At 51.4% G+C, this 26,779-nt stretch overlaps 11 protein-coding genes across 11 annotated transcripts; 5 read left to right on the plus strand and 6 right to left on the minus strand.

Annotated features, from left to right (window-relative positions):
- Positions 1-345: 345 nt before the first annotated feature.
- SETTUDRAFT_37788 (uncharacterized protein) lies at positions 346-2,094 on the minus strand (the record flags this gene model as incomplete). The annotated part of the gene is made up of 2 exons (XM_008024724.1): positions 346-494; positions 540-2,094. The coding sequence occupies 2 exons, from the start codon at positions 2,092-2,094 to the stop codon at positions 346-348; spliced, it is 1,704 nt and encodes a 567-aa protein (XP_008022915.1).
- Positions 2,095-3,420: 1,326 nt separating this feature from the next.
- SETTUDRAFT_127885 (uncharacterized protein) lies at positions 3,421-4,834 on the plus strand. The gene has a single exon (XM_008024899.1). The coding sequence runs from the start codon at positions 3,581-3,583 to the stop codon at positions 4,694-4,696; it is 1,116 nt and encodes a 371-aa protein (XP_008023090.1). The 5' UTR covers positions 3,421-3,580; the 3' UTR covers positions 4,697-4,834.
- A 305-nt stretch (positions 4,835-5,139) lies between these two features.
- SETTUDRAFT_159676 (uncharacterized protein) lies at positions 5,140-6,454 on the minus strand (the record flags this gene model as incomplete). The annotated part of the gene is made up of 3 exons (XM_008024900.1): positions 5,140-5,890; positions 5,945-6,036; positions 6,227-6,454. The coding sequence occupies 3 exons, from the start codon at positions 6,452-6,454 to the stop codon at positions 5,140-5,142; spliced, it is 1,071 nt and encodes a 356-aa protein (XP_008023091.1).
- A 922-nt stretch (positions 6,455-7,376) lies between these two features.
- SETTUDRAFT_167809 (uncharacterized protein) lies at positions 7,377-9,292 on the plus strand. Its single transcript, XM_008024901.1, has 5 exons — positions 7,377-7,771; positions 7,823-8,089; positions 8,138-8,570; positions 8,617-9,009; positions 9,056-9,292. The coding sequence occupies exons 1-5, from the start codon at positions 7,514-7,516 to the stop codon at positions 9,091-9,093; spliced, it is 1,389 nt and encodes a 462-aa protein (XP_008023092.1). The 5' UTR covers positions 7,377-7,513; the 3' UTR covers positions 9,094-9,292.
- Positions 9,293-10,345: 1,053 nt separating this feature from the next.
- SETTUDRAFT_159678 (uncharacterized protein) lies at positions 10,346-13,956 on the plus strand (the record flags this gene model as incomplete). Its single annotated transcript, XM_008024902.1, has 4 exons — positions 10,346-10,565; positions 10,633-10,871; positions 10,902-11,228; positions 13,864-13,956. 4 exons carry the CDS (start codon positions 10,346-10,348, stop codon positions 13,954-13,956), a joined length of 879 nt encoding a protein of 292 aa, XP_008023093.1.
- A 238-nt stretch (positions 13,957-14,194) lies between these two features.
- SETTUDRAFT_167810 (uncharacterized protein) lies at positions 14,195-15,849 on the minus strand. The gene is made up of 4 exons (XM_008024903.1): positions 15,739-15,849; positions 15,513-15,626; positions 14,757-15,451; positions 14,195-14,705 (listed from the first exon to the last, which is right to left on the minus strand). The coding sequence occupies exons 1-4, from the start codon at positions 15,770-15,772 to the stop codon at positions 14,412-14,414; spliced, it is 1,137 nt and encodes a 378-aa protein (XP_008023094.1). The 5' UTR covers positions 15,773-15,849; the 3' UTR covers positions 14,195-14,411.
- Positions 15,850-16,823: 974 nt separating this feature from the next.
- On the minus strand, positions 16,824-18,760 carry SETTUDRAFT_167811 (uncharacterized protein). The gene is made up of 4 exons (XM_008024904.1): positions 18,648-18,760; positions 18,438-18,594; positions 17,525-18,383; positions 16,824-17,476 (listed from the first exon to the last, which is right to left on the minus strand). The coding sequence occupies exons 1-4, from the start codon at positions 18,754-18,756 to the stop codon at positions 17,102-17,104; spliced, it is 1,500 nt and encodes a 499-aa protein (XP_008023095.1). The 5' UTR covers positions 18,757-18,760; the 3' UTR covers positions 16,824-17,101.
- A 357-nt stretch (positions 18,761-19,117) lies between these two features.
- On the minus strand, positions 19,118-20,532 carry SETTUDRAFT_167812 (uncharacterized protein). The gene has a single exon (XM_008024905.1). The coding sequence runs from the start codon at positions 20,205-20,207 to the stop codon at positions 19,215-19,217; it is 993 nt and encodes a 330-aa protein (XP_008023096.1). The 5' UTR covers positions 20,208-20,532; the 3' UTR covers positions 19,118-19,214.
- A 2,193-nt stretch (positions 20,533-22,725) lies between these two features.
- On the plus strand, positions 22,726-23,771 carry SETTUDRAFT_105652 (uncharacterized protein; the record flags this gene model as incomplete). The annotated part of the gene is made up of 2 exons (XM_008024906.1): positions 22,726-23,479; positions 23,551-23,771. The coding sequence occupies 2 exons, from the start codon at positions 22,726-22,728 to the stop codon at positions 23,769-23,771; spliced, it is 975 nt and encodes a 324-aa protein (XP_008023097.1).
- A 293-nt stretch (positions 23,772-24,064) lies between these two features.
- SETTUDRAFT_159684 (uncharacterized protein) lies at positions 24,065-25,010 on the minus strand (the record flags this gene model as incomplete). Its single annotated transcript, XM_008024907.1, has 3 exons — positions 24,065-24,740; positions 24,834-24,930; positions 24,998-25,010. The coding sequence occupies 3 exons, from the start codon at positions 25,008-25,010 to the stop codon at positions 24,065-24,067; spliced, it is 786 nt and encodes a 261-aa protein (XP_008023098.1).
- Positions 25,011-25,331: 321 nt separating this feature from the next.
- SETTUDRAFT_105817 (uncharacterized protein) lies at positions 25,332-26,564 on the plus strand (the record flags this gene model as incomplete). Its single annotated transcript, XM_008024908.1, has 2 exons — positions 25,332-25,808; positions 25,857-26,564. The coding sequence occupies 2 exons, from the start codon at positions 25,332-25,334 to the stop codon at positions 26,562-26,564; spliced, it is 1,185 nt and encodes a 394-aa protein (XP_008023099.1).
- Positions 26,565-26,779: the final 215 nt, after the last annotated feature.

Below are 26,779 nucleotides of genomic sequence, written 5' to 3' on the forward strand. Positions count from 1 at the left end.
AGGCTAAGCTTCTGAAAATCTCTACATTATCTTTCTCGCTTCTGCTGGTGGTTTCTTAAACAGTTTATACACCCGTACTGACAGCTGAATGTAGATAGCGCGTTTTGGAATTTGGCCAGGTATGGACGGAACATAAGAAAGAGGAACAACTGTGTTCGATAACATCACCACAAAGTGTTTTGTCATAGCACTCCGATACAGATTTGAGTCAAGGTCTTGCACTAACACATCGCTGAGCACGGTAACAATATCCGTTTATTTCCACAAAGAACACATTGAAGTGCTAACTGGGACACAGCCTTTCAACCACTACCTCTATCTGTGTGCCCGTCGAAACTATATAATTTACGCAAAGATGCCACGCAAGACACTGTGATCGATATTCCGCCTTTCCAAAGTCTTCAGCGTCTGATGTAGTTGCCAGTATCGCTTGACATCGGCCGGTTTCTCAGCCCACGAGGGGGGCTTGGAATAGTCGGAAGGGGTAACGTTGCCTTATTTCGTCAGATTTGCTTATTACATAGAGCATGTCCACTTACTCGATAGTCTGCGATTTCTAAAAGCCAAAAGTATGCAAACCATATCGCGGAGATTGAAGGGCTGGAAGCAGGTCAATGCAATGTTGAGAACACATGCAATGTCTTCGTTGGCAGTTTCTTGCTCATCGCGCCATTGTTCGCGCAGATAACACAACACTTTTGCCCATTTTCCCGATGTTTGAACACTGAATTCTGGATACAGTCTGAACAGACCTGCGTTTTCTAGTTGCTCCAAGGAAACCATGCAGAACCGGCCTGCAAGTTTCACCGCGCCTTGTGACAGATATTCACCGTTATGGTATGCTTCGGTCTTCAGGCGAAAGTTGAAATGGCTGAGCACTTCTCGATCTCTGCTCATCTCGGCAGTGGCATGGTATGCGTTGAGCAGTTCTATATCCCGCACAAATTGACCTTTGGGAAACCGCCTGGTATCAATCACGCATATCTTGATTTCGTCATCGCGAAGTAATCGTCTTTGATCTTTGTGATCCTGTCTCCTGTAAAGCGCATATTGGATGGCGTAAGGGAGGGAGCTAGTCCAAGATGCCAAGTTGATTTCTTTGCCTCTCTTGTCATGGTGACGCCAGTTGAAATGGTTATAGAGCAACTTTGCCGCATTGAATTTGTCCATGGCTAGAAGATCTTTATGGTTTTTCCGTGGTTCATGACTTGCTGACGATGCTATCGCACTCTCGGCAATCTGTCTATGGCTGCACTTATCAAAAGTTCGAAACAGATACGGCGGTACGGCGGGCATTTCCGGGAGTTTGACATTATTGTTCGCTCGGGGATAGAAGAGTGTGGGTCCTCCAAGTGTATGGTCCAGCACTTGGATCCAGAAATCCCTCCAACCTTCTCTTCTCTCCCTATCGCCTTCGATTCTCTTTTCCGTCCTTTCGCGCCAAGATTCTGCATAGCCCTCGTCCAAATCGAGACGGCCTTCATTCTCAAAGTATAATTCATCCTCACAGTCTGAGTCGTAATGCCAACCCATTTGAGTCTCTCCGAGTGGAACGAAGTAGTCGTCGGAATTGAGAATTCCCTGAAAACAGCTTTCTTTGAAACATTCTTCCGCAATCCTCCACAGCACTTCTTCTGGTTTTGCCCTGTCAAGAACTTTGCGGACAATGTTTCTGATTTTTCCATCGAAATGGGAGAGAAGATGTGCAATTGGTGTCGCGTGCGAGATTTTAGTTTCGTTTTGACCAAGGGACTTAAGATGGTTAACAACCGAGCTTTCTGGCGATTCTAAAATTGCTTTTATTGCATTTTCGAGTCTGGATTGGACCTCTATAAGCCTTTTAGCTTGCTCATAGAGTAAACATACGTCGGACATGGATCCGATCTCAAAGTCCTCCATATGCCTGGTTGCAGTCCCAATTGCTTGCGCATGAGAAACCGTGGCGCTGACGTACAAGACAAGGTTATTGACATTCTCCTTCGGGAAAGCAGTGCGGCTGTTTGTCGGAGGAGATGCGGTATGGGCCTGGTTTTGGCCCCCACTTTGCTCAAGGGTTAGACTATGGATCCTTCCAACTAGCTCGTCGCTAGCCATTGTAGTATCGAAATCTCGAACAAGTATCTCCGGAAGACTGTGGTAGGTTCGGTAAGGTAATTGTAATGTAACAGGTCGCAATGATTGAGCTCAAGAGAATGCCGCTCCTTGACGTGGAAGAAGATATGCGGAGGCGTTTATAGTATCGCACAAACAGGTTAGCTAGAAGCGGAACGACTAGTATGCACGTGCATAGAGGCGCACATCTCCCGCTGCTGCCTAGACCAAGGGGAAAATTGAGTTGATCATGACTTTCCTAAGGCCTCAATATGAACAAAGAGAGTTATGAACTGCTTGCTATTTTACCTTACTTAGCTCCCTTAACTCCTAACGCTATGGATGTAGACAACTATCTTATAAGTTCTTACCGTCTTTGCTCTTCTGGTTTGTATCAGTTTGTCAAGAGACTTGATTGTCTCACCTATGTGCTAGCAATTGTCTACTTGAACTAGTTTTGCCGGTAGTGCTAGTTTTATGCTTGGTATCTGGGCTACTTGTAAGCTCATTGATGTGACAGGCAGCGAGATACAGCATGTTGATAGTTTACATTGTAGAGAGATCTGTACTTTAAATACAAATCCAGTAGTTAGCAGTAAGAGTTTCAGGCGTGGAGGTCGTAAATAGGGGTAGTTGGTGGGTAGAGGTTGTCCGAGGTTGTCCGAGGTTGATAGCAGTAGTGCAGCTTAAGAGTAATGAAAGCTGACGGAAATAACAGTTGTTGGTGGCGGTGGAACTGACGGTAGTAAAAGTGTCGGTGGTTTCCGGGCGTAGAGATTGACGGGTGTATTTTTCAGAGGTAGTGCTTGGCGTTGCCGGGCGTGCATGTCGGGCGTGCAGAGTGTCGTGCGTGGAAGTGACGGTGGTTGATAGTTATCCATAGCGGTTATTAGAACCACTCCTATCATTCTACCTCCTAAAACTTGCTGCACCCAGTTTTATGCACGAATACTTACCCTGTAATACTACCTGGAAATCACAATCCTTGTTTACATAATATCTATAGCAAAATATCCGGACCTGGCATTATACAACAGCGACTTGCTAAGGCATTTTCTGCTATCTACATCGTAAGAGGAAGCCAAACATAACCGCCTTAACCGCCCTTACTCAGAAATTCTTACTGCTTCAATATTTTTCTTTGAAATAAATGAGTAGAATATTCTGATATGTATGTTGGATGTGAGCTGAGAGAAGAATAGAAGCCATTCCGGTTTTGAACTAGCCTGCCCCACCTTTGTGGCTGCACAACCCCTACCACCGTTCCTTTACTGACACCTCTTCGCGCATGACTCATATACAATCATAATGACCCCATGCCTGAGGCACACAGATTATGGAACTAAGCTTTTTCATATGGATGCATCGCAAAATATAAGGACGACTTGACTACACGCTGGCATGTAGCCAAGGTAGTTTGCATACATCTGAGAAAAAGCAATAAAAGTATCCAGACGAGGTGGCCCTCTCCTCAGCACATTCAGAAACTATGGCTTCATCCTACAATCTCACCACAGAGCAAGGGCTTATCGACTATCTTGCAGCCACTCGACGGGAAAACCCCCGAGTTGAGCTGCTTTCAGGCGGCACAGCAAACTACGTATACCGCTCGACACGAGAAGACGGCTCTACAAGCATCTTCAAGCATGCAGCACCCTATCTCCACAGCAACAGCAACTTCGCCTTCGATCCCACGCGCATGGACTACGAAGCCAACATCCTCGCTATGCTGTCCTCTGAGAACAGAACCCTGCTCGTCAACCCCCCAAACACAACTGTCCATGCAGCCAGGCTCCTGAGCTACGACAAAGCGAGAAAACTACTTGAGATCGAAGACGGCGGAAGCCGTAACCTCAAAGAAGCTTACACGGATTCCGCACTCGACATACCGCATATTGGCCAGGAACTAGCAGCATGGCTTGCAGCACTGCACACTTCTTCCACGGCCGTTTCTCTCGCGCTACCAGATGAAGACAAGAACACTGAAAACAGCAAAAGCAAAAACAATCACATCGCAGTCAACATATACCGCTACTCGTACAATGGACTCCACACAGCGCTCGAAAAGTTTAGCTACGCCCCCGACCTCGCACATGCCATGAACGCGGAATTCGGCAGTCTCCTCGCCACTGACAACGAATGCGTGTGTCACGGCGACTTTTGGCCCGGCAACGTGCTCGTGCATACTCACGACAACACAGCAAACAACGCTATGCAGCTCACGATTGCAGATTGGGAAATGGTGCGCCGCGGCACGAGTGCAACCGACGTGGGCCAGTTTGCAGCTGAAGCGTTTCTGCTCGACCGCTTCCGAGGCGGTAGGGGTTTGCGAGTGGCGTTTCTGCGTGCCTATGTTGCGGCGAGGGGAGGTTCTGAGGTGCTGGGCAAGACGTGGCTTCGTAGGATGCTGGTGCATTGCGCAGTGCATGTTGCGTTTTGGCCTGTGGGCGTGCAGTGGTGTGATGACGAGGGGACGAAGAGACTTGTGGATATTGGGGTGCAGGCTTTGGAGAGCATACGGAAGGATGACTGGGAGCGGGCGCTTGAGTCGCCTTTGCTGGGGGGTGTGAAGGAGGTTTTTTTGCCTATTCTGGATCGGCCATGAGTAGTATTTATTCAACCGTTCTAATCGAGGATTAAGGAAGGACGAAATTCAATCATGTAGGGCTGGGCCGTAGGCTGCGGAGATGGAAAAGTGAAGAATGCTGAATTTGCCATGGCAGATTTGATTGAGCGGGTTGCTGAACAGGCAGGCATAGAATAGTGATAGTTTCATAAATACCAAGGGAAAAGCGACGTTGCAAGACTAGTTCAAGAAAGAAAATAAACTAAAGTAGATTGTTCTTGCATGGCACGCACAAGACGCGCTGCTTGCGATTTTCGACTCATGTTTTTCATTACATCTTTGTTTTCCTTGTGTCTCTTCTCCATACCACGATTTGCCGTAAGCCCTGGGCTTCCCCGTCCTGATACCCCGCGGGTGCGCTTCAAGTAGGACATTAAATGGATGACATCACATGGCATCTGACTACCAGCATCATGGTCCCATTACTGACCCTTCTTCGCCGCGGATGCATTCTCAATCGCTGCCATATGGCCCTCGCGCCAATACCAAACCGCAGACAGTGCTGCAGGCGGGCCACCTCCAATGGTGATGGTCATGATGATCAAAAAACTCTCAAAAATGTTTTCGAGCGAAGCCTCTCCCTTCTTCACGCGCTGGATATCGCACACTGTGACACAAGAATGTATGACACACATGACGGTCATGACGACCCAATCGCATTGGAAGATCCATAACAAGCCCCAAGCTGCGTCCTTCTTCCAGGTGTATGTACTGGGCACAAAGACGCGGGCGTACGTGACATCGGGATGTGGCGAGACAGAGATGCCGTAGATGGTGTACCAGTGGACTGCTATGGAGAAGAAGAACATGAAGACGTACAGGATGCGGAGGTGGAATATGTCGCTGTTCTTGTTCTTGGAGGTGACGGTCAAGGAACTAGTGGGATAGACGAGCCAGAGGGGAATGTTGACCAAGAGAGGAGTAAACTGCCAAAATGCCAAGATATTCTGGAGGGCGTCCATGCTCTTGCTAGTAGGGAGCCATATGGCCAAAGTAGGTATGATGTAAAAGAGTATAGTTCCGAGTAGGATGACGCGTGCATATGGTAGGGGAACAGTGCGCCCGCTTTGGTAGTAAGACTTGGGGCTGGACATGTTATGGATAAGCATCCACCAGATGGTGATGATGGTAGCGCCTCCGATGTTTTGGTAGATAGCGGCCCAGAAAGCAGTACTAAAGAGGGTTAGGACGAAAATGCCGTGACAGATGCGTCAAGCAACGACTCACTATTTCAGCCAGCTACTCTGATTCCGCACTCGACAGGCCTCGACATTCATGATGGCGATGATGGGGGCAACTTGGAGGAGAAAGTGAATTTGCTGCCAGCAGAGATGTCAACAATCAAGCTCATCAAGCCGAGCTAACGCGATATAGTAATGATTAGGCCTAAAAAAGCTAGCCTATTACTGTATCAAGTTAGCTCGGCTTGATGAGCTTGATTGTTGACATCTCTGGCTGCCAGTAAAAGGCTTGGTTCCATCCGGTAGAACCAAGCATAAATGCCGAGACCATGGCAGTCAAGCCTTGATCGAGAGGCTCAATACCGGTGTAGACTGTTTTGATAAGAGTACCGTCAGGGAGGGTGGGCGCCTGCAGCATTTCCATGAAGCCCACGGGTACGTCGTTCATGGTGGTCACTATGCGCATGGTATACAGGCCGAGTGCAGCGAGGACAGCATATAGAAAGAGCACAATGCCATCGCTGCTGCGGCGGTCATGAGCTGTTGACGGCGCCATGATGATTTGTCTGGACGTCAGGATTTGGAGATGGACAATGGGAGATGAAGTCTTTATATATCTGATGGGGCGCGTGAAGCCAGCAAAGGGATGTGGGCTTCGCCTGTCTTGTTGAATGAAACGGACGGCACGGGTGAGATGAGACGTTGTGCGGGGTCCATGATTATGTAAAGCGGTTGAAGGGCCGGTGGGCTTGTCGTGTCTTGGCCAACAGGAATGGCAAGCTTGTCATGGCGTTGGGATAAATTCGTGGGCTCTCAAGGAAGGCTGTCGAGGGCTGTGAGGCCATAGTTCAGGTGGTACTCGATGGGAAGTAGTGTATGCAAGGCTGGAGATTAGCGATGGCGCTAAAGAGAAGACGGGCTTCATGGCGCCGACACGGCAGTGTGAAATGTCGAGGGGAATGGGCAGGAAGGTCAAGCGAAGGATGGTTGCTTTTGCCTCTCGGCTGCTCGGAACGGCGCCCCGGGTTCCGAAGGCCGAGCAGTGGGTCCAACGGCCGTGGCAGTGGTGGTGGTGGTGGTGATGTTCTCGCCCGCCATTCGTGATGGTCACGTGGTGGTGCACTGTATATAGAGCCTGCATCTGCGTCTTTGCCCGTCTGCCCGTCTTGCCCATCGCCGTGATGATTTCAACAACTCCCAAAGACAAGTGTCGGTACGAGTGCCAGTATACCACTGAGACATGCATGGAACGTGCCTGCCAAGGCGACATCATCTCCACACGCCGCCATGCCGATGACGTCATGCGGCTTTCTTGACGCAAGCAGGCACAAGCTCTACCAAGAAATCCCTCCCCACGCAGGCACAGAGCCGCTTCTGGTTTAGCCTGCCAGACTATGATGCCTTCTTGCACGCTATTACGCATTGGCGCCTTCAGCCTCTCAAACTTTACATATGTGCCTTGGTTTGCCGGCGCGTCGCGTCGTCACTGTCGTGTGCTGTCAGCTTTCCTTTGGCTCACCCATCTCGCCACTACCTCCATCCGTCCATTCCTGCTCCATACTTTCCTTTTTCACAAGCCTCCAACATATCAGCAACCTCCTGATCATACACAGCCATGGTCGGAGGAAGACAGCTGCTCAACGGCAGCAATGGCAACGTCAACAGTCGCGGCAATCCCGAGCAGTTCACCAAATACCAGCGTGTTGATCTAGAGAGCGGCTATGGAGCCATCAATCCTGTCAAGCCCAGGCAGCGCTTTCGGGACGCCATTGAGCAGACCGTCAAGGACAACCGCGCCTCGGAGCTCAAGCGCAAGTTGATCGATAAGGTCGACCACGATGCCCTCGAGGTTTACAGGAAGAGCGAGGAAAGCGTACGTCAGAGAACTCGACAGACACGACTGACTCTGACATACTGCCTGTAGCTCAAGAGAATAAAGAATAAAAAAGTCCGCAAGTTTTACGAAGAGCAAAACGAACGCATTGACGGTTGGGCCGAGGTCGACATGGTCGTATCTTCGCTCGCCGACGACATTGTCGACAGTATGAACCCCAGGGACCCCGACCACGATGGTGTGGCCGAGGACAGAGGTCCTTTGGGTCTCAGCGGAGAGGACTTGGAACCTTTCCTGCCGGAAGAAGAGCGCGAGAAGCGGAGAAAGGCAGCCAAGCACGTCCGATGGGCCATCAATGTGAGTCTTGCAATTGCAACAGGTGCGCATCAAGCTGACAACGTACAGATCAATGTCCTCGTCAACATCCTCTTACTCATCGCCAAAGGCATCGCCGCCATCTGGTCAAACTCCCTCTCTTTGATCGCGTCCCTCGTTGATTCCGCTCTCGACTTGCTCTGCACCGTCATCATCTGGACTACCAACAAGCTCGTCGGCTGGCGTCTTCAATCTCTGCGAAAAAAGTTTCCCATTGGTCGCAAGCGTCTCGAACCCATCGGTATCCTGGTCTTCTCCATCATCATGGTCATTTCTTTCCTCCAAATCCTCCAAGAGTCCATCAACAAGCTGCTACCTAGTGGCGACCACAGCGTAGCCACGCTTCCTCCTGCAGCCATTTTCGCCATGGTCTCTACGATTGTTGTCAAAGGTACAATCTGGATTGGATGCGCCAGGGTCAAAACTACTCAAGTGCAGGCTCTAGCTCAGGATTGCAAGACTGGTATGTCTTTCTACGAGTTGCTTGATTTAAAATCTAACAGCCACAGATGTCTACTTCAATACCCTGTCTCTTTTGTTCCCTCTCATCGGTGCCCAGGTCAATGTCTGGTGGCTCGATCCTCTCGGTGCAGCCTGCCTTTCGCTGTACATCATCTACGACTGGGCTTGCACTTGTTTTGAAAACATTACCCGTCTTACTGGAGAAGCCGCAGATGAACGCATAGAACGCAAGATGATGTTCATGGCATACCGCTTTGCACCACTCGTTGAGGGCTTCAAGAGCCTCAAGGTGTACCACGCTGGTGACGGTGTTTGCGTCGAGATTGATGTACTCATGAACGAGGGGACTCCACTGAGGACATGCCACGACATTGCAGAGACCCTGCAGTACTGTCTTGAGGGTTTGAACGAGGTAGACCGTGCTTTTGTTACAATGGATTGTAAGTACTCTAAACACTGCTCAGAATCAATGCTAACAAATCATAGACACGGACCAAGGTCCCACTGGACACGCCGAAACCTAACATGATACGTATATTTGCGTTATTTGCATTAGTCTGTGTTTCTGGCATTGCATGCAAGGCGTTTGGTAGTCTAGCTTTCGGCATCTCTACATGTTCCTATGAATTCTTGCACGAGTCCATTTTTCATCCTAGAACGTCCATTCGCATTCGGCTTTGGACCAACCCTTGTATAGTAGAGCATTTGAATACCCATGTTACCATCCTATCAAATACCTGCATAAATTTCACTACAGAATCCAATCTAAGACCTCTGGTGCGTAGTCGTAGCTAGACATGTCTACACTAGAGCACCAAGCTTCCAGATTACCCGACTTTTCCGCCTCGCCAATCTCCATTCTACTATTTCCAGCACCTCCGCGGAGACTAGTCGATCATCTAACGGCCTTGGGTAAAAACATGCTTTTACTTTGCTTTCCCGGACTTCAGGCCGCGTATTTTGATTGGCTCGCTGACGTATCGTTACTATTCTCTTCTTGAAGCGTGTGCTCCGGTTGCTTAGCTGCACTTGGCGGAAGCTTGTGATATCTCAGAGTCTAGCCGTTGATTCATCTTATGATGAGATGTCAAGGTAGAAGGGGCGTGGTGTATAATAAATATTCTTTAACGCGGATATAAGCATGCATCTCCTACTAATTATAGTCTTTTGTTTTCTGTTTTTGGATATTTCAACTCGAATGGAAGTCGGTACCTCTTACTGATCATACACCGACAACTAACAAAGATCCTCCTACATACCTAATCCCACAGATAAGCATGTGTGTGTGTATTGTGGAGCGCTCCTCGATCTAATTCCTCAAAATAGGTACACTCGGCCAACAGCCATCTATACCGCATCAGGCACCTTTTTCCCCCCACCCATCCATGTAGCCTCGTGGACTTTTTTTTCTTCCGACTCTAAATTTAGCATTTGGGCTTTCTTGTTTCTTTGCGTAGTCCGCGCAAAACCCTCGCTTGTTGTCGTTGCTTCCACCAATCAAGACAGCAAGCATCCAGTCCTCCACTTAGTTATCGGACTTGCTGCTGACACACGATTACACGGCGCCCCCGAATGGGCTTGGACCCCCACTACACTACAAACATACATCCGTAGTATACATTTGGCTGGAGGTTTTGTATGAATGTGCGTCATATATGGGTTGGCTTTGTGTAACACACAAACACAGACACAGAGAGATAGAATATTCATTCATGGCATCATCATCATCATCATCATCATCATCATTACCATCATCACAGCACTAAAATCCGCATCATGACAAACGCAACGCAAAGCAACGGCATTTCGGGCGCCAATTTCGATATCTATGGCGCCAACCGCACGCTGCCACGGGCCATGACGGCTTTTACCGCCATCTCGTGGTACAATTCGATTGAGATACTGGTGATTGTTTTCTGCATCTTTAAAAAGTACTCGGGCTTGTACTTCTGGAGCCTTATCATTAATGCGCTGAGTATCGTGCCATATGCAACCGGTATGTTGAGTGCAAATTCCGACTACCAAGACGAGACGAGATGGACTGATTGGATGAGTTGCAACAGGAGCTTGGATGAAGCAGAATAGCGTCGCGCACAATGCATATCTCTACAATACTCTCCTCACGCTAGGCTGGGTTTTAATGGTACCAGGCCAGTCCATGGTCCTATATTCACGCCTGCACCTCGTCTCGCCAAACCTCAAACTGCTCCGCGCCATCTTCTGGACCATCATCGTCTCCGCCATCTGTCTGTGCGTGCCGACGGTAACGCTCAACCTGCGGCAGTACACCAAGCACCCAGACGTGTACACGCGCGGGTAAGCGGTCATGGAGAAGATCCAAATGGTGCTGTTTACACTGCAGGAAGTCGGCATTTCATGCGTGTACCTGTGGGAAACGCACAAGCTGCTGCGCGTCATTCTGGACGGCAAAGCCCGGAAATGGATGTGGCAGCTCGTCGCTATGAATGTGCTGCTGCTTGTCCTGGATACCGCGCTGCTGACGACCGAGTTCCTGAATTTGTACATGATCCAGACCACGTTCAAGTCGCTCGTGTATAGCTTCAAGCTCAAGATTGAGTTTGGTGTGCTGAGCCAGATTGTGCGTATTATACAGACGCGCTCGAATGCCGGGACGCCCCAGCTCGGGATCCCGACGGATGTAGAGGCCCAGAAAGATGGGAAGATGTTGGCGTCGAGCCAGGTGTCTGAGGTCGAGGTTATGCAGCATAATGTGCCGCCTGAGTGGCGTCTTTCGCGGGACGCGACGGCACTGGTTTCTCCCATTGCGCTTACGAGTCCAACGAGATGTGTGCTTGACAGCACTACAAGCAGTCTTGCATCTGTGGATATCATGTATCCGGGAAGATTAGGTTGAGTTCTGAGAGGATTCAAATGCGCTCCTCCTTTATTTCTGTGCTGTCTGGCATACCAACGGCTCTTCTTTAGCGGTTCATTATACATTCCCAAAATCATCACGATACCCATTTCCTCATATAATAAGAACCTCCAACGACTCGATACCCTGAATCTCGATACTTCTCAGTACTCAAGCCAACCTGAAACTGTCACTGTTCCAACCGTATACCCACTCAAGCCTCCTTCCAAACCGCTTTGGCATTGTATGCGGGATTGCGCTGTCAGGATGTGGCTCGTGAAACTGAATGCTACGGCTGATGCCAGGAGCATCAACGGGATTGAATTGCCATGCTGAGCCCTGTAGCTTTTCCACGGAAAATCCAATACGAACCATGGCACGTTTGAATTCGTTCCATTTGACAGCTTTGGGGACATCATCGTTCTCGGTTTGAGGAACATGGAAAAGCGTCTCCATAGCCTTCAGAGCACGCTTGTCTAAGTTATATACTTGCTGAACATTGTTTTCGCTGACAGCTGGAACGACGTTGATCGCAGTCGCATCGGCAATCGGAGAATCTATGCTGCCTTTTGTCTTCGGTTTGATCTTCTCTTCAATATCTATTTTGTTGAAGGCTCCGATGATCTGTATAGTGGTGTTATGAGACATCTCGGGGAACGGCTGGTAGGTGTGCTCAGACTTCTGTGTATACTTCGCCTTCATATCTTCAGAATCCTCCCAAGGTGGTGTACGTCGCATCTGACCGCCCTCAATAATACACTGACGAATGGCTTCGTATTGCTCAATACCGGTCTGCACCTCGTAGAGCTTGTCCACACACCGCCAAAAGTAGTCGAGACTGGATTCCGCGGGGCGCATAGCTCGAACATTTCTTGCATTGCGGGCTTTGTCGACAGGGTAAGTCAGTTCCCCCCGAAATGGGTTGATGTGATCTACTGGTAAACTTGCGTCATCAAGGCGGTAGAGCCACCTTGAGAATTCTTCTTCTTCTTTGCGGGAGTGAGAGTGTGGCGCATTTATGTCGATGCTGTATCCTTGGGGACTATCAAACCATACCGATAGCTGCATTACACACTCGCCCATGAGGGACGTCTGGGAGAAGAACTCCAAAACTCTAGGAGATAGCAGATTTCTCGCGGCTTTTTTTCTGCGCATGATGGTAGCTATATGATCCAGGAAAAGGCACAAGGCGTGATTCTCAGGTCCTTTGCGGCCTTGCTGTCGCGTCATGCTGTGAAATGATACAATCAGTTGATACTCTTCCAAGCAAGTGATCTTCTGTGAAAGGATTTTACAGCCATGATTCTCAACATGTTCATCAAGACGAACAAAGAATCATCGAATATTTGGCGCCGTTAATGCATAGTAGGCGAGCACACGGGTCATGAGTTGCAACATGTTTCAGGTTGGACAGCTGAGTTCGGTTATTAGAGAAGAGAAGTTACCACTCGAATCATTTGACCGAATGTTTGCTAAGCTGTCAGCGAGTCGATGAAGCTCCCGCCATTCAACATACATGGTTTATGCATCAATGAAAACCTCTCTGGCTTTATCCATCAGAAAACCAGTGCTGCCGACAGTTTCATGGATCTTTCCTTGAGAATTTTGCATCAACTTCGAGGTATGCTCGGCAATGTCTCTGAACTCATCCGCAAAATACGATGGGTCCTCGCGCAGTGCCAGGATGTGGTTTTTCGCGTTTGGGCAGAGGGCGTCAAAATATGCTCGCAGTCTGAAGAAGTCCACCGAGCCTCGATTTCGGTACGGCACGATCATAAGTGCGTCGGCAAATGTGGTAAATCCGGCATCACTTTGCAACTCCAGTTCAGAAGATGGTGTCGCCATTTCGATTGACAATCATATTTGCCTATCCAATGGAGCAGACTAGCGGCAAAGATCCGGATTAGCAAGCAACCGACAGGGAAAGGGGGGGAAGGGGAGGAGTGAAGAGCGTTTGGCAAAATAACGTGCTTTCACTCCGAAACCGGGAGTTTGTACACGCGTAATGAGTTAGAGCGAGTGGTATACTATAACAGGCTAGGTTCACTTGTGTCGAGTGAGCTGCTTTGCTAATATTTTTAGAAGAAGTTTCTTCTAGTGGGATAAATTGGTGGTGACATGTAGCAGAAAATATACCACTAGCTTCTTACCCTTTCACAAGGCCACTCACATGTCCTTGTATGGACTAAAGTACTATATATAATAACTACCAGTCTCTTCAGACATGAAGAACATAGATTTAACTGAAAAAAAAACTCTCCTATTCTAACATATCAAAGTTAGCAGAACTTTAGTCTCAGTCAGTCAAAGGCTCAACCACAAAGCAAAAGCAACAATACCCGCCAAGTCCGCTCATTCACTACTATCTGAGACGCAGCAAGGATGATGCAACACTGGCCGTAAGAAAACAAAAATCCAGATTGCATCACATGGTGCGGAGGGACAAGGACAAGGACAAGAGCGTGCATCTGACCAGGTGATGGAAGACGAGTGCATGTCAGATGCGCGATGAAGTGGAACCTCGTCTCAAAAGCAAACAAGACCTCTTGACTCTGTATGACGTCAAGCGCATATCGGGAGTCTTGGTCTCACCGTTCACAGCATACACCCCCCTAGGCCTGGTCCTCTTCGGATACATTTCTCGGGTACTGCAAACGAATAAGAACTACTATCAATAGTTATCATTCACTACGTCACTGTGTATTCAATAGCCTTCAATGCAAACGGTCAGAGACATGCAGTATTACAATGCAATTCATAGATTCGTCTATCGTAGACGCGTTACTTCGTAGTTCATCCACTAGTTTCTGCACCAGTATGTCTTTCATCAGGCCTTTTCATCCAAGGTCGTAAAAGTTAGCAAAACTCCACCCAGCGCCCGCCGCTCAGTACGAGCTGTATAATACCAAGCAAAATAACAAGACAAAAAAGATATACTAGAATGAGAATGATCCAGGGCCCACCACTTTACAGAATTTCCTTGATCTTTTCCTTTTGTGCAGGTGTCAAGCTGGTTGGGAACTTAATCTTGACGCCAACAATGAAGTCTCCTCGCTCGTTTGGCTTCTTTGATTTGGGCATGCCCAGGTTGGGATATCGTTCTGTCCAGGTGGGACCTGTAGGACCGCCGCTGCCGACACTGAGTGATTTGCCGTCGATTGTCTGTACAGTGCGGCGCCAGCCTGTGAGGGCTTCTTTGAGGTCGAGCTCGATGACATGCTTGACGTCGTCGCCTTCGCGGGTGAACATGGCGTGAGGTTTCTATTACGTTGTTAGCAGATGCTCTTGAATGAACAACCGGGGACGTCTTACCTCGGACACAATAAAATGTAAATCCTGTGTTCCGCCCTCAACCTGGTCACCAACATCCGAGAACTTGATCTTGCTTCCCGGCTTCAATCCCTTCTTGATTGGCACCTCGAGGATCCGGTCTTGTGTGCTCTGCTTGCCCGTGCTCTGGTCGTACGTCTTGCGCTTGATCTTGAGCTTCTTGGTGGTACCGGTGTACAGCTCTTCTAAGCTGACTGGCAGTGGCTTTTCGACAACTGTGACTTCGGGTTCTGGTGCTCGTCGGCCGCCTCGGAATCGACTGCCTTTTACGCCTGCGCCGCCGCCCATGCCGCCCATACCACCCATGCCGCCCATGCCTCCCATTCCGCCAGGCATTCCACCCATGCCGAAACCGCCAAAGTCAAAGTCATCGCCGCCGCCGCCGCCGGCACCGCTGTTGCGCATGAATTCTCCAAAGATGTCGTCGGCGTTTGAGAAGTTGAATCCGTTTCCGCCGCCGCCTGTCGAGAAGTGGAAGGTTCGTGTGCCGCCAGGCATGCCGCCGGATGCGGTGAATGGGAAGCCTCCAGCACCTCCAGCACCTGCAAATGGATTGCCTCCAGGGCCCCCGGTATCTTCTTGTGGCACGCCGCCGCGGAGTATGAATTCCAGACCATATTGATCGTACGTCTTGCGCTTCTCGGGGTCGGAAAGAATCTCGTAAGCTTGGGAGCACTCTAAACATCTTGTTAGCACATGTATACGCCAGCCGCAGCACAGTGAGAGTCGTGGACATACCTTTGAATTTCTCCGAAGCTTGCGGGTTGTCCTTGTTCTTGTCGGGGTGCCACTTCAGCGCTGACTTGCGGTAGGCCTTCTTGATCTCATCTTGCGTCGCGGTCTCGGATATGCCTGTGCAACAAAGTCAGCAAAGCGTCCATGTGTCTACCCGCAACCCTCGACCACCCCGCCCAGTCGGCTCGCGGTGGGCGTGGCGGTGGAGGGGCAGCTCAAGCATACATACCTAATGCGTCGTAGAGCTTCGTCTCCTTGACCATTTTGACCGGCAATAATTAACAAATACAGTGTTGTTTTTTCTGCGCAAATCGGGTTCGGGCTATGGGTTTCTGGTGGTGACGAGGTTGCCGTCGCTTTTATCGCTCGAGAGCTTCGAATGTCTCTCCACTTGTCAAACGGCGCTAGTGGTGACGTCGGGCCCGGTCGCGCAACCCGGAAAGCAGAGAGAAGGTTCGAGAAGGTTCAACACCACCAACTCGGCCTCGACCAACTAGCGACGACTACCGCGCTTTTCAAACATGATGCGCCGGGATGCACAATTAGAAACCGGGCATGGTGGACCATACCCGGACGTGTCGCGCTCGGCTTGTCGCCTGCGCGTGCCGCTGTAGCTTCTTTTTCTCTCAGCCTTAGTTTCGAGCCTGATCCAACTTAGTATCCTTCGATGCTTAGCACGGATATGACGTGCATATCAGGGCCGCGGCAATCATCTTGTCCATGGCTTGCCCAATGCCCCACCACCACTGGTACGTGGATTGCATGGAAATCAAAGGAAAGGTGACAGCAGACACCACTCCTTGCTCTCCAGAGCGCATTGTTGCCGGCTGGAAATGCGAGGTGCACCTACTGCACTGCTGACGAGTAGTATGACTGTTAGCCTTGCTTCGAGCTTCTGTAAGTATTGCCTCTTTGGTAAGACTTGCAACACCATCCCTGCACTGCTCCACCAGTCTTGATGGGCATTACTGGCAAGTTCGCTAATCGCCCAAACTCTGATTCTTCATGCATCGATATACTTCCGGGGTCGCTTTTGCAGCTGAAAAGGACTGTCAGACATGAGAGCAAGGGCATGGTGGCATGGTAGCATGGGTGTGGTGGATTTGGTGAGTGTAAGAACTGGTCATGGTGCCATAGCCTTGACTACTCCCCAGGTGCCAAGCCAGTCTATCATCGTTGCTAATGACCTCCCACCTTCTACTCCAACTGCGACTTGGACATAGTCAATAGTTAGTTTAGATAGGAAATCATAACACCGGAGGAAACATGAAACCACACACAACCTAATATCCAGCACCAACGTGCACAAAGTTTAAACAGTGGATTCAACATATTTAGCTATGATTTTGTCGCACTTCAACACATAGTCAACCGCCCCTGTCGCAGAAGCTTCGACGCGCCAAACGCCTGAATGCCCCAATTCCCAAACGCCATTTTCCGTATGCTACATTGAAGAAGCTGGTATCCAAGGATAGAGTAGTAGTATCAGTAGCTATGACATGTACAACGATTTTCATGCACTGCGCTCGTATGCATGGCCGCAACAGAGCGTTGATCGCTATTCCGACGTCCATGGATCACGTATCAATCGTTTAGTCGGAGTCGCTGTCATCGCCGCCCTTGCTCTTCCTCTTGTCCTTCTTGGCCGCCTTCTTCGCTGCCTTTTCTTCCTTCTTCTTGCGCTTACGCTCAGCCTTGTCTTCATCGCCCTCTTCTTCACCGTCGCCTCGGCTCTTGCGCTTCTTGTTCTTCTTCTCTCCATCCTCAGCGGCATTGGTCTCGGCTTCCGCCTCAGCTTCCTCCGCTGAGCCAAGTCCGGTAGGTGGGATGGCAGGAGCAGCGAGAACCTCAGAAGTCGACGTGGTTTGAGCCACAGGTGCGGCGGCACCATCAACATCAGTGCGGTTGAAATCCTTGTACTCAGAGTTCCACTTGGCAGGAGTCTTGTCGTTGGGACGGCCGAATTTCTGGTTGCATTAGCAGGGGCGATTGAGAGCAGGGAGTGCGTGCCTTACGTCGAGGGTGCCCGCCTCCTTCATCTTCTTCTTCTCAGTAGCGACCGGGCCCATGCCCCACCTCCTGGGGTAGAGGTCGCGCTCCATGATGACGCGCTTGATCTTAGCCACAACGCCGTGGTCACACGACGACATCTCGACAGCCGACATTTGCGCATAGGCGAGCGCAATGGCCTCACCCTTGGTCGTCATGAGCACAATCTCCTCGTGGATCTCGATTCCCTTTTCGAAGCGCAACAGGCCAGGCAGCATAAGCTTGGCTCCGTAACAGATGGCGTTGACCGAGCTGTCCTTGACAACAACACGCTTGTAGCTCATCAGGAGGCTCTCGAGAGGAGAGATGACCTTGCGCAGGTAGGCCTCGTCGCGGTTGTTGTCATACAACCATTGGGCGTCGAGGACGTCGTGCAGAGTAACGAGGTCCTTAGTCTCGTCCATGGCTCCACTCCTCACACGGCGCAGCTCCTGCATGTGCGCACCGACACCCAGCAAAAGACCCAGGTGCACGCACAGAGTACGAATGTAGGTTCCGGCCTCGCAGCTCACCCAGAACACGCCAAGCTGCCTCTCATTGTCGTACTCGTACAGCTTGCTCTCGTGGATGGTTCGGATACGGAGTTGACGCTTAACGGCAGAAATGAGTGGGGGTCGCTGGAACAGAGCTCCCGTCAGTGTTTCCAGAGCGCGCGCAAACTGCGCCTCGCCCCCAGGCAGCTTGTCGTGCAGGCGGATAACGCACACATACTCTTTTCCAGCTCCCTGCTGGGACTTGACGAGACGGGTGGCGCGGTCGATGCAGACAATCAGACAACCAGTGACCTTGGGGTCGAGAGTACCACTGTGTCCGGTCTTTTCAACTCTTTACACGGCGTCAGTTAACACGACAGGCGACGGTGGCTACGGTGCTCCCTACCTCAGTATGCGCTTGATCCACGACACAACCTCGTGAGAAGACGGGTTGGAGGGCTTGTCGAGGTTGATGACACCAGAGCTAATGTACGACTTGAGGTCTCGCGAGAGCGGCGCACATCCATTGGGGATAGGAGTGTAGTGGGAGGTGCGAACGAGCACTACATGTGCATTAGCAAAGCAGTCTGGAGCTATATGGGGAGCTGCAGCATACAATCGCTGTAGTTCTTGAGCAGCAGCGGCCAGTCGCTGGTGTCGATGGCGGGCGCAGCCGCCTCGGGCTTGATCACATACGCGTCGGGATCGGTCTGCACGAGAGCCATGGCGATTATTGTGTTGAGTGGTGGTGTTGCAATTGGCGGAGCACTGATCTCGAACTTTTTCGCGTGGATTTTCGCGGAGGCCAAGCTACTGGACGCACAGGCCACTACGCCGGAGTTATATCGGGCCGCCGTGGAGAAGCTCTTCCTGGCATGCGCTGTTAGTGGTCGGTGGTTTTGGTTACGGCAGCGGCAGCGGCAGCGGCAGCTGGATTTTATTAGATTTTCAAGTCTGGCAGTATATACCTATCTGACCGTGTTGTGTTATGCTGAACTGGCCCACAGTCAATTCCTGTTTGCAGCGCTTCTCCCAGGCTGTCTATTCAGCACAATCTTCAACACAATATTCCACGGCTAACAGTATCCCAGTGATAAATCCGTTCATTACAATATACTTGTACGAAATACTATATGCATCTACAATAAAACCACCAAACTCCAAGGACAATTTCATCTCGTGACTATGTGACCATCTGCTGGTTGCGCATTGCGGGCATATCACCTGCTCGGCCACCCTGCTGCTCGTTCACTATCTCATTATCGCCGGTACTTCGCACGGTGGTGCCATCCATTCTGCCGTCTTCGCGTCGTTGGACACCAGGCTCAAGTAAACCGCACTCACTGCCATGGATGTCTGGCCAGAAAGCTTCCTCGGCATTCAGCAACGCCCTCCAGATTGGATCCGCTCTGCTCTTCACGTCGATCCACCGCTGAGCGTCACGGTTCACTGCTAGGCTGACACCCTCGTTGATGATGCGTTCTAGTTGCTCAACGAACATGAGGAAAACACGATTTGACCAGTTGGGAATAAACTCCCTGCGCATGGCGCCGCCGTCCAAATCGTTTTCGTAGCTTCGTGGCGATCCCTTGGTATCTTGACGGCGGGCCCATGTCCAGGCTTCATAGTAGATCTTCTCGGTTGCCCATAGCAGGACTGCGCCTTCTAGCCAGGGGATAAAAGAGTTTGGTTGTTGAGATGTGACGCTGTTGAACAGGGCTTCATAGCGACGTAGGCCCTCCGATTTGACATTGTCTTGCAAAGGTGTAGGATACATATCGATCTTGTAAATGTCGGCGACTTCCTGAAACAAATCCCTTTCACGCTCTCCATTCTTGATTGCAGCCTCTAGCCATGTAATCAGGCGTGTTTCGATATCCGGCTCAGCTCCTGGTGCAGTTGTAGAGTTGTGAGTACTGCGAAGCAGGTTGAGCGTGTGCTGGGAAATGGAGATATAGCCCTCAATATACTGCCTATCGTTTGATAGCCACTGCGCTACCAGATGCTTAGACAATGTGCCCTTTGCGGCACGCTCTAGGAAGGGATGTCTTGTGACGCGGCGCATTTGCTGGTTGTTGATTGCGAGCAGATGGGTTGTGAGGGCCCAGGGGGCATCGGTGACGTCGACTTGGTCACTGCTGTTCGCGACCCAGGTTCCGGGGTGGTGCGTCGACATGGTAAGTATCTTTCACGAAGGATTTCTGAAATCTGTATCGAGCGATGAATGTATTCGATGAGGTACATGGTGGTTAAGGGACGGACGGCAGGGTCTTTATATGTCACGGAGAAGAGATTTGCCAAGCGACGCGATGGCTCCGAGGAAGTACGACTGTTTGCTATATTACACGTATTGCGTGCATCGAAACATCGCCAAGGGGGTTTGGGGGTGTTGCAACGGTCGTATGACGTCGGCCCGGATCCTCGGGGTCTGGGCTGCTCTGGGTACAAGAGGAGGATGAATGGCCAGAATGTCGAGCAGAAATTCTCCTCTTGGCGCAGCAGATACAGTGGAGCAGTTGGCGGTCGGTGGGCGGTAATGAACTGGATTGCTGATGAAGTTGAGGATCGTGGCGGAGCTGTGGCGGCGCGCTTGGCGAAATTTGGCAACGTCGTCATTTGCCACCCGGCTAAACGACAGCTGATTGGTTGTGTCGTACTACCCAGCATCGTCCCATATCATCAATCATCACACGAGCCATGCCATGCTTCGGTATGAGCCATGGCATTCTTGCCATCTCTTTATTGGAGATCAGCGTATTGGCTTTCCATATCCTTGCGCTCTGCAGAGCGTAGCGAATCTTAGACTCACAACCCCGCATAATCACGAGAGATTCTCTCCGCCTACGTTACACCTCGAGGACCTCCCATGCACCTTGCAGATACGCGGCTGAAGATCCGCATATACTGGATCGTATACGCGTCAGTTTTTCAGAATAAAATTCGGTTACTGTTTCGCAAACCAGCTTGAGGTTGGGCTGGAAGAATTTCTCCCAGTTTCCACGTGTATGCCTCAATAATCAATCGTACACAAGCAAAAATACGCCGACCAGACATAACTCACAACACTCGTTTGCATTATGTTATGGAAATATCTCATGAGCAATGCATGTGAAGGCATGTGAATGCAGGTGGGCTATTTCAACGATAGTATGCTCCAGAACTTACTGGACAATCCTATTCGCCGAGAGATCCCCCGTGGCGCAGCAGCTCTGAATATCGTAAACTTTCCGCTTCATAGTCGAGAAATCATCACGTGCGCTGTGTGTGCTAGGCGAGATCGATCTATTCACTGATACCAGCCAGATAAATGACAATTGTGGTTGCATGCGAAGGTTCAATGTAGTTTTCTAAAATAGCCATGAGATATGTTTGTAACAAAAGTAGATGTATTTTATTCAAACACCGTGACTCAAATGCTTCACCTAGGCCACGGCTTCCAGACTCGCATGCGCTACGATGCTACACTTGGGTATCCTCTCAGTTACTACAACAACATGTCTCAGTATCAGGACCACAACGCCCCACAGTTCCTGGACAGCCTCGAAGTTATTAGAACTGTCGAAGCCCTCATTTTCAGACCACTAAGTAAATTTTTTTATTTGTCCAGAACACGACATGCACTGTATTCAACTCAAGACAGGATCCAGAGTTTCACAGCCGCAGGATTCACCTCACCATAGCTCATTTCGCCATGTTCATTGCACCATCAAGATATCAAAGTGCCCTTACCATTTCACGTAAATAAAAGATATCCGCACAATGAAGTACACATAGAAAAACCCATCTCTTCCGCCGCATCATCTCCCACACAATACCCACAGGACATCCCACCTAAATCCCTTTCTCGGCGTTTACATCGTAGACAGAGTCTTACATACATATATACATACATACATACATACATACAGACATACATAGTGCAGTAGGTGTACACTACCACAACCCCACCCACACTAAAACACTACTTTCTCCATCCCCCATCCCCCATCCCATCTGTCCCACCACCACCACCACCCACTATTAAACCGACCTTTGCGAAACTTCCCCTCCCCCTAATTCTCTCCTCAAAACCCCCCTAACTACAATACTTAATCCCATGTATACAAAAAGAAAAAGAAAAGTCATCACCCAAGTCCGCCTTCCAAGCCCAGTGTACGGAAGCACGAAGCCCCGGGTATCCCGGTATCCCGGTATCCGGTATCCGGTGTGTGCAGCATGGCCACGAGCCCAAGCAAAACCAAGGGTCAAGTACTTGGAATTTTCTCAACTTGGGGGGGGGGTTTTTGCTTTGTAAGCATGCGTGCTTGAAGGGGGGGGCAACAAGGGGGAACTCTATATAGTTTACGTATGTATGTATGTATGTAGGTGTGGTATGTACAGTAGGTGCATTCAACATACCCACTATTGCTACGGTTTCCCCTGTTTCCGGGGTATCCGGGGGCGGGGGGAGGGGGGGGCGCTTAACAGGTACTGCTGCGGCGGCGGCGGCGGCGATAGAGATGAAATAATATATATATATATATATATATATATACATAGATAGATATATATAATCACTTGGAGACGGCATTCATGCTCATGTACAAGCCGCAAAGTAGTATTATAAACTGTAGGTGTACTTGAGATATCTTCATTACACACCACCTACTTGAGTACTTACTTTACTTGACCACCCAACCACCCGCACAATCACCATGTCGGAACAAGGTGCCAACGACGCGACGCGAGCCAGCACCTTCACACGCACTCTGCACCGCACACCGGCATCGGGCCTCTCACCGCACGCCAACACCCTCCCGCCAGGCCTCAACGTGCTCGTAATCGGGGCGTCGCGCGGGATTGGCGCTAGCATGGCATGCGCCTACGCCTGCGCCGGCGCCGCAACCCTGATTCTCGCTGCGCGCAGCTCGTCGGGCGCCGCGCTCGCAGCCGTCGCCGAGCAAGTGCGTGCGGAAAGCCGGGATGCGGGGACGACGACGACGACGGTGCTCACCGAAACGATTGACATCACGTCGAGCGATAGCATGGCGCAGCTCGCAGCGCGCGTGAAGCAAGCCACGCAGGGCAAACTCGATATTGTGGTTTTTAATTCGGGATATTCGGGGCCGATAGTAAAGAGGGTCGAGGAGGGGGATCCCCGTGATTTCCATGCTGTTTTTGATGTTAATGTGCAGGGTACGTATCTGGCAGCGCATTATTTTCTGCCGCTGTTGCGGGAGAGTAGTGGTGGTGGAGACAAAAACAGTGCTGTGGGAAAAACCTTCATCGCCATCAGCTCCTTCGCCGCATGCATGATCGAGGGGGGACTCAACAAAGTAGCGTATTGCGTGTCCAAGCTTGCGCAGGCGCGGCTAGTCGAGTATATAGCGGCGCAGTATCGCGATGCGGGCGTACTGGCTGTTGCCGTGCATCCTGGGTCTGTGTTGACGGAGTTGTCGGGGCGGGTCTGTGCCGGAGGAGTACAAGGCTTGTGAGTTTCTTTTCCTTTCTACCTGTTCATGGGGTGAAATGCCATGGAGTTTCAAGCCCTCCCCTTGCTAATGCGGCTGCAGATCTCACAGATGATGTCAAGCTGTGCGGCGCCTTTTGTGTATGGCTGAGTCGGGAGAAGCGCATGTGGCTCAGTGGACGACTGCTGAGCGCCACGTGGGATGTGGATGAGCTGCTGGAAAAGAAAGACCAGATCCAAGAGCAGGATCTGCTGAAATTCGGCTACAGAGTGGGTGGTGGCAATGCCTGAAGTCATCTGCAATGATATAGTCAGTCCGAATCCCCTTCACGCGCCCCCCCCTATACAAAACCAAATTCAACAAGACATTAAAAACACCAGTCTTTGAGAATTCGAGTCAATTAAGCAGCAGACGAGAACGAAAAACAGTATTCGCATGCAAAAGCTCGTTCCAAGTCGTCGCTCAGTTATGTAAACCTTTAAACCATGCCGCAAAATGTCGATGTTTCCCCAAACGCCTCTGAAGAATTGATCGCGCATGAAAATGAAGTCTTTTCTCATTTGGTGGTCCCTCGTCTGCCTCGCTAGACCGTTCCCGCAATACTCAGATCGCGAATCTCCTGCAGCACCTCCTCCACACGTGCGTCCAGCTCACCCTGAGCATACTGGTCTCTTGTATTGGCATCGAGATACTGTTGTACCTGTGCCATTCTCGAGTAGGCCTCGGCACAGAAGCGCAGCTGAATCTTGACCAGAGCCTCGAAACTGGGGTCTAGGTAGGGTACTCGCAGGTCGATGAGTTGGGGCAGCTCCGTGGTAAGCGTGTCGTTGAGCTGGTCATAGACGGCCTTGGCAAGCTGCTCGTCCTTTTCAGCGCGCGGCAGCTTGGTCACGTCCTTGTCAGGCTTGTCCGTCAGCTTCCGGACCTGGGCGCGCATGCGGTCGTAGTCCATCTGCTTGTGTTCGCGCTTGGTGATGCAGGCGTTGATGTCGGGGAAGTAGGAGCAGAATCGCTGGATGGGATCCAGGACCGTTGTTCGGTAGGGGCCGTCGAGCGCCTTGATTGTCTCGGCGTCGAGATCCGTCACGGCCTGCTTGTACGAGCGCGACACGCCATCCTTGGTGCCTGCGTCTCCGTAGAAGGCGTCGATGGTCTCGGCAATGCGCATCTGCGAGGCCGTCATGGCGCGCAGCGAGTCGAGGTAGCCCTTGGCCTCCTTCTGCAGCTTGTTGGCCGCCGTCTCCATGGTGCGGTAGCGCCTGCCGTCTTGTTAGCGGGTGCCATGGGACATGGTCGGATGCCTGGATGGGGGGGAAGGGAAAGGAGAATCGGGAGGCGGCGGGGGCGCATACCGCTGCTCAGTCTCAAAGTCGCGGTCATTTGTGCGCTCGACCTGGCCCGTCTTCATCAAGACCTGCGTGGTCGCGCGATTGACGCCCTTCTTGAACCCTGCGTCGTCTCGTAAGCCTTGGATACTTCCCCAACGACAGACATGATGGGGTTGGGCTGCAATTACCGGTCCAAGACATGATTGCGGTTCCGCTGTTTTCCGCCGATGCAGTGCACAGGTGCTGGTTGGTGGCTGGGGCTGGGCGGGCGAGGCACAGTCGAGTCGAGGTGATGGCGATGTGGTGGGTGGGGGAGGGGGGGAGAAGGCAGCGGGAATGGAATGGGGACAATGTTCCTGTGCCTGCATGGCTGCTTGTAGGCGTGGGCGAGGGCGGGCGGCAGTGCCACAATGACGAAAGCCCACCAACCCTGGCCGCGCTTTCCAGCGTGGCTGAGCACGCGGCCGGCGGCGGTGTCGGCCCCCGTCTTGGTCCGCATTCTGTGTCAACCACCCGCTGCCAATGTCTTCACCACTCGTCGCGCTGCACCGCGCAGCACCGTCTCCTCTGCGCCTGTGCCGCACCTGTCTCCGGCGATATTCATCCGTGCAGCCCTCGCGCGCGCCCAAGGCCCAGAAGCAAGTCATCTTCTCGGGCATCCAGCCGACGGGCGTGCCACACCTGGGAAATTATCTCGGCGCACTGCGACAATGGGTGCGGCTGCAGGACGAGGCATCGCCCGATACAACGCTGCTTTTCTCCATTGTCGACTTGCATGCGATTACCGCCAGGCAGGATCCGCGGCAATTGGCTGCATGGCGCAAGGAGATGCTGGCGAGCCTGCTTGCAGTCGGGCTCGACCCCAAGCGCTGCATCATGTTTGCGCAGAGCAGCGTCAAGCAGCATGCAGAGCTCATGTGGATACTCAGCTGCGGTGCGAGTATGGGCTACCTGGGCCGCATGACGCAGTGGAAGGCATGCCTCTCTCGCCAGCACCAAGTAAACCCCCCCAAAAAAAGACGGAAACTGACCATGTTGGTTGATTAGAGCAAGTTATCCCTCCCCTCCAACGCCTCGCCGCTTGACCCCGCCGCCAACAACAAAGACGCCCTCAAGCTGGGCCTCTTCTCCTACCCGGTGCTGCAGGCCGCCGACATTCTGCTGTACAACACGACGCACGTGCCCGTGGGCGAGGACCAAGTCCAGCACCTGGAGCTCACGCGCGAACTCGCCATTGGCATCAACCATGTGCACGCGCGCCCGCTGCTGACGGTCCCGGAGACGCTGCTCAGCCCCGCCAAGCGCGTCATGAGCCTGACGGAGCCGACCAAGAAGATGAGCAAGAGCGACGCCAAACCCAAGAGCCGCATTCTCATCTCCGACTCGACCGCCGCCATCCACGCCAAACTGAAGTTCGCCCTGACAGACTCCATCGACGGCGTGAGCTACGACCGCGAAAAGCGCCCTGGCGTCTCGAATCTCGTCGATCTCATGTTCCACTTCGATGCCGCTGGCGCTGCCTCGCCGGAAGAGCTGGCAGACGACGTGAAGAATCTGAGTATGCGCGCGCTCAAGACAAAGGTGGCGGATGCGGTGGATGCGGGCATCAGCGAGATACGAGCGAGATACCAGGGCTTGATGGCTGGAGACCAGAAGGAGCTCATCCAGCATGCCGAGCATGGGGCACAGAGAGCAGAGGTCATTGCTGAAGGCACAATGGCCAGAGTCCGCAGTGCACTGGGCATGGGCTGGTAGCCTGACCTGTGAATACCATTGTATGAATACCATTGCTAGAGCACTGGGCATGGCTGGTAGACTTGTAAACACCACTGTACCAACATCGACGTATAATCATGCCATTCTTGCATCTATAAACAGAGCACACGCAGCCACCCCGCTCCAAGCCACAGCCCGAATCTCGCAATGCCCCGTAGAAGAAGAAGATGCCGCCAAAACTCCATGCCCATGCA

Source organism: Exserohilum turcica (genome assembly GCF_000359705.1).
Source record: "Exserohilum turcica Et28A unplaced genomic scaffold SETTUscaffold_13, whole genome shotgun sequence".
NCBI lineage: Eukaryota > Fungi > Ascomycota > Dothideomycetes > Pleosporales > Pleosporaceae > Exserohilum > Exserohilum turcicum.